Raw genomic sequence first — 5687 nt, 5'->3', positions numbered from 1 at the left:
GCAACCCCCTTTTTTATACTTATTCTTATGGAATTATTAAGTTATGCAAATATTCAGTGATGCAAGATCTTTGGGAGCATTAAATGCAACACAGAGGTCAGAGAGGCATCTGTGAGGTGAATCTAGATGTCAGCCAATCAGCTTTGGGCAAGATGGTAACAGCTGGAAGAAGAAAATCCACTTATTTCCCTCGTCATTAAAAAAGATTCTTTGAGCATTTAATTGCACGTGATGTACAATACTGGATTCTGGATCTAAGATTCTCCCATGTGCCCCCTTCTTTCTATGGAGATAGAAGCCAAAATAGAGGAATACATCAGCACTCATTTTCACAGGAAAGATGGATGGTGGCGTTGTTCTCATCCATATGTGACCACGGGTGGGGCGCCGTCCATAAACAGCTCAGCTTCCTGTTCTTTGCCAAGAAACAGTGACAAGATGAATCTGAGGCTGTGGTTGGACAGATGCAGCGTCTCTTCTGCGATAGGATTCTGATGACTTCCCCAGTTCCTCCTACTTGAGGGGAAGAATATGGAGAAAAAGTTGAAGAGAAATGAACACCTCAGAAATTAACTAAAACTTCTAGCATGCCCAGAGATGACAAGATAGAATTTCACTAAGGTCCAAAGCTTGGTTAAGAGGTCCTGAATCTGACCCTGTTTACAGCCTTTTTCCTACAAAACACCATCTATGATGTATCTTTATTTTATTTTATCTTTTTATGAACATTTACAGTCTGTTTGTAGTGTGGAAGGCCACATGCTAAGCATATGACCTCATTTAATCTTCACTCTGAGATAGATACTATTAGTATCCACATTTTACAGATGAAGAAACTGAGGCACAGAGACAGTAAGTGGCTAGTGCAAAGTCACACAGCCTGGAAGTGGTGGAGTTGGGATTTGAACCCACACACTTGGGCTACATTTAAACATGACAGTGACGGACCCCTTAAATGCTGCAGAGGATCAATGATGCTTATAAGATTGAATATGTGCTTTCTAGAATATAAAGTGTTGTCCAAGGATGAGGGATTATAATTATCTGCTTGGCGGTAGTCATTGGGTTCACTCAAAGCAGTGGTTCTCAAACTTAGGTGTGTATGAGAATCACCTAGAAAGCTAATAAATTACAGAGAGACTCAGACTCATTCAAGTAAGATGGAGTATTACTTGTTAGTATTGTTACTAGCTCTCCAGATGGTTCTGAGAACCACTGAGCTAAATACTCAAATTTTCCTAATGCAAAAAGTTGCTTTTCATTCTTGTCTTGCTTGGAAGATATAGGACAAGAAACAGCATTGCCTACAGGGCAATATTAAGCATTTCCCACAGCAACTGTCCTCATGGACTTCCAGGGGCTATTCTCTTCAGCCCTTGCACTGAACACTTTTGGCGCCAGACTCAGATGCTCTTTCCCAGGCCAGCACACCCACACTGCAGCTGCTGTGAGTTTCAGTTACTAATGACTTACAGCTGCCTCCTTCTCCAGAGAACTGCCTGTAGTCAAAGGAGCTGCCTCTCCAGAAAGGTTAAACCCCATTCCACAAAGGGCCAATGACTGAATGACACGCGAGCACAAAATGCTGGCCACCCGTCTCAAGGTGTTTCCAATTCCATGTTCAATTCACACTCCAGAGTCTCCCGTGGGATCAGGCTGAAGCCAGACTCCACCTGGGTCCACACCACTGCTGATATGCTCCATCCTGCCTCCCTCACTCTTCTTCTTCTCTTTCTCAATGAATCACAAGGATTCTAATCTCTGTTTTAGGTTCTAGTTTTGAAGAACTCAACCGAAGGCAGCCCTCCAGGAGACAGCTCGGGAGTGAGGGAACAAGATCACATGCAGGATGAGGAGGAGGTGCAGTGGCTCTGCTGGCTCAGCCTAATGTCCTGAATAAAGCTTGCATCTCCTGTGACAGCTCCATGGGCACAGCCCCTAGGCCACGGTGTGGGACCAGCTCAGTTACAAGAGTCATAGCACTCAGGAATCTATGGCTTACCACCAAAGTGCTTAGAGTGTATTCATAGTCCTCTCCATCCAGATAATTTCACAAACCAGGGGTCATTTTCATCAGATACATCCATAAAGTTTTTACTCAAGAGTCAGCTTCTCATCGAGGCCCCTCATTGCCACTTATTTAAAAAGGAGCTCCTCCCACTCCATGCATTCTTGATTTCTCTTCATTGCTCTTTTTTCTATAGCTTATATCACTTTGTAACATACTGTAAAATCCACTTTTTGTGATTTATCGTTTGCCTCCCCCCTACAAGAATGTCAGCTCTGTGAGGACAAGGATTTTTGTCCATGTGTCCACTGCTCTATCCCCAGCACCTAAACCAGTGCCTGGCACATATTAAACACTCAATAAATATTTGTTAAATGAATTCTGCTAAATAAATTTAAAAATTTTTGCTAATTATCATTGGATATTTGTGGATGGACTGAAGAAAGAGAGAAAGAGAGTGAGAAAGAGAGCAAGAAGAAAGAAAGAGAGACAAGAAAGAAAGACAGAGAGGGGAAGATGGGAAGAGAGAAGGAGGGGGAGAGAGAGAGAGACAGAGATAAATAAACAGAGAGAAAAAGGAAGCAAGGAAAGGAAAGGAGGGAGGGAAGGAAGGAGGAAGAGAGGATGGGTGGGAGGAAGGATGAAGCGAGGGAGAGACAAAGAAAGAAAGAAGATCTCTTCTGGTTTTGGTCTCAAAAACCAGAAATTTCAGCTGTTTAATGCAGGAATGTAATGCAAATTCTCTTTTCTTTCAGATCAAGAAACCAGGAAGCTCCTGGTAGCATGAGATGTTGGGTTCAGACAAGGACATGGCACCAGAGAAGAGCTGATCTTACCATTTTGGTGTGGGTAGATGAGGGAGACACTTCAGTGCTTTCAATTTCAACCCCTTTCCTCATCCCAGTAAACCATTTCCTGTATTCCATTCGCACCTGAAAGTTTGAGGAATATAGAGGCTTGTGTTACATCCAGAGCTTGGTTCAGGAGACAAGACCCTAAAGTAGGAGACTAAAGATATACATCTAAGCCCTACTCTCTACTGCTCTTCCATTGGTTTTCTGTATAATCTTGGCCATGCTTATGTTGATTCATTTTATTTAAAGTCAACTTCCTCAATTGTAGAAAAGCTGCTTACTAAATGTCAGACACCATATGGACTCTATATATGGTGGTGGTGGTGATGATGATGATGATGATGATGATGAAGGTGATGATGGTGATGACAATGATGGTGATGATGTGGGTGAAGGTGATGAAGATGGTGGTGATGACGGTGATGATAATGAAGGTGATGATGGTGATGACAAGGTGCTCAAGATGGTGGTGATGGTGGTGGTGATAATGAAGGTTATGATGCTCATGATGATAATGATAATCAAGGTGATGATGAAGATAAAGAAGGTGGTGATGGTGATGATGATGATTATGATGATGATGATGATGATGATGGTAGTAATTACGAAAGTGATTGTGGTCATGATAAGGATGATAATGAAAGTGATGGTGGTGTTGGTGATTATGATGATGAAAGTCACCAATTATTGAACATAGCCATGTTCAAGACACTTTATAAACAATGTATCATTTAGTTCTTACATGAGCCCAATGATGAAGGTGCTTCTCTTATCCCCAATTAAAGGTGAAGAAGTTGAGGCTCTTGGAGGTAAACTGACTTGTCTAAGGTCACAAGGCCAGTGTTCAAAAATCATGTCATTCTTACTCCAGAGCCATGACACTAACCCCTACACTAAACCACCCCTGTGATTCCATCAGTTGCCTTCTTTTAACCTCCTCGACATGTTCTTAAAAGATATTTAAGCATTTAATACTCAACATTATTTCATCAAGACACTTAAATTGTATTTTACTTCTTCTTTGTGTGAAGAGTTCCAAGCATTAATAAGGAGATAAAAGATGAAAGAGAAATTAATGAAGTGTTAAGATGGTCTCTTTGCCAATCTTAATTGCTGGTGGTTCCACTTAAAAGCAAAGGAAAAAATTCAGGAAAACTGTTCCCAATCTTCTGTAAAGAGTAAAATTATAATAATGACCCTCACTGGGAACTTAATATGTGCCAAGAACTGTGCTAGGAGATTTACATAGCATTATTTCATTTAATTCTCAACTCTGGGAGGTAGGTATTGCCACATTTGTGGATGAGAAATCCAAGGCTCAGAGAGGGTAAGCAACCTGTCCAGGGTCACACAGCAACTCACTCAGTGGAAAAATTGGAATTAGAGCTGAAGTCTCTCTGAGTTTGTGGTAGATTATGCCAAATATTCCAGTGCCCCTCCCTATAGTTCACCTCACTACTGGAGGATTATTCATCTCTCTGGTGAATTCAAGTATGGCCATGTGACTTATTTTGGCCAATAAAAGAGAGCTAAGCTGTGCTTTGCCATGATCTCCTTTCCCTTTGCCATAAGAATACCAACGTTCTAAAGGAGGGCTGCCCCCTCAGCCTACAACCCAGAGTGAAGACAATGTAGTCCAAGCCACAGCTATGTAGCTTGAGTGAGAAGTAAACCTTTATTGCTGTCAGCCACTGAAATTAGAGAGGGAGAGGCTATTTGTTACTGCAGCGTAATCTGCCTTATCCTGACTCATACACGCTCTGCTATGAACTGAATTGTGTCCCCCCAAAATTCATATGGTAAAGCCCTAACCCCCCAATGTGACTGTATTTGGAGATACGACCTTTATGAAAGTAATTAGGGTTAAATGAGGTCTTAAGGGTTGAGCCCTGATCCGAGAGGATTAGTTATCAATTCCTTATAAGAAGAGACATGAAAGCCCTCTGTCATTCTCTCTCCCATGTAAGGACACAGTGAGAAGGTCGCCATCTGCAAGGCAAGAAGAGAGCTCTCGTCAGAACCTGACTGTACTCACTCTCTACTCTCAGCCTTCCAGCTTCCAGAATTGTAAGAAGATCAATTTCTGTTGTCTAAGCCACACAGTCTATGATATTTTGTTATGGCATCCCAAGCAGATGAATGTATGCTCTTGAGAGATATGTCAGAAAGCTAAAGGTTAGAATGCTATGAAACCCAGCGCACACGGCATACCCAAGCAGCACCTAAATGCTCTTCCCATAATCAAGACAACCCCAAAATACAAACACAAAAGTTCAGAGAGGAGTGAGAATGTAAACAACCATTCAGCAAGACTTCGGGACTAGGCTGGTGAGAGACGGAATTATTAGCCTTACCTGGCGATTAAGGAGACAGTGTATCACAAAGAGAAACCCCCCCTGCAGGACATTGATGATGCTGAATGCGTAGGCAACGACTGATCTGATTGTCTCCCCGACTTCTTCAACCATAAAAATCCAAGGCCCCGAGGACAGCCCAGGATAAATAGCTGAGTGATGGCTTTAAATATCATGACTCTGAAAAGGAAAAGAGTAATAATAACTACCATTTATCAGATCCTCCCTATTTGTTGGGCACTGTGCTAATGCTTTGCATGCATTGCCTTAGTGAAACCTCACAACAACCTTGTGTGGTTAAGTAACTTACAAAAGTCCTACTGCTTGAGGATGAGGCAGAACCCATGTTTTCAGTCACTGCCTCTGGGACGAACGCGTTCTCCCACTCTTTGTAAGTGATTTATCTGCAAACTTTTACCTGGACCTGTTGGAAGATTTGTAGAAAGTGCCTTCTAGACATTTGTATTGAAA

General features: G+C 42.0%; 1 protein-coding gene across 2 annotated transcripts; it reads right to left on the bottom strand.

The window, feature by feature from the left end:
* Positions 1-270: 270 nt before the first annotated feature.
* On the bottom strand, positions 271-5393 carry LOC131402664 (adhesion G protein-coupled receptor E4-like). Of its 2 annotated transcripts, none has more exons than XM_058537274.1 (3): positions 5217-5393; positions 2845-2940; positions 271-513 (listed from the first exon to the last, which is right to left on the bottom strand). In XM_058537274.1, exons 1-3 carry the CDS (start codon positions 5328-5330, stop codon positions 403-405), a joined length of 321 nt encoding a protein of 106 aa, XP_058393257.1. In that variant the 5' UTR covers positions 5331-5393; the 3' UTR covers positions 271-402. The 2 variants fall into 2 exon arrangements, 1 of the variants encoding a protein (XP_058393257.1); XR_009218878.1 differs by having other exon boundaries at positions 274-516.
* Between the last annotated feature and the right edge of the window lie 294 nt (positions 5394-5687).

This window comes from Diceros bicornis, unplaced genomic scaffold, assembly GCF_020826845.1.
Source record: "Diceros bicornis minor isolate mBicDic1 unplaced genomic scaffold, mDicBic1.mat.cur scaffold_207_ctg1, whole genome shotgun sequence".
In the NCBI taxonomy this organism is placed as follows: domain Eukaryota; kingdom Metazoa; phylum Chordata; class Mammalia; order Perissodactyla; family Rhinocerotidae; genus Diceros; species Diceros bicornis.
The sequence above is the reverse complement of the archived record's forward strand: the minus strand, read 5'-3'. Positions and strand labels throughout refer to the sequence as shown.

Excerpts from the sequence above, each read along its gene's own strand:
- LOC131402664 (XM_058537274.1), bottom strand. The coding sequence starts at position 5,330 with ATGGTTGAAGAAGTCGGGGAGACAATCAGATCAGTCGTTGCCTACGCA. Across the intron at positions 2,941-5,216 it reads ACTGTCTCCTTAATCGCCAG|GTGCGAATGGAATACAGGAA; the intron begins GTAAGGCTAATA and ends TCAAACTTTCAG. Across the intron at positions 514-2,844 it reads CATCTACCCACACCAAAATG|GAGGAACTGGGGAAGTCATC; the intron begins GTAAGATCAGCT and ends CCCCTCAAGTAG.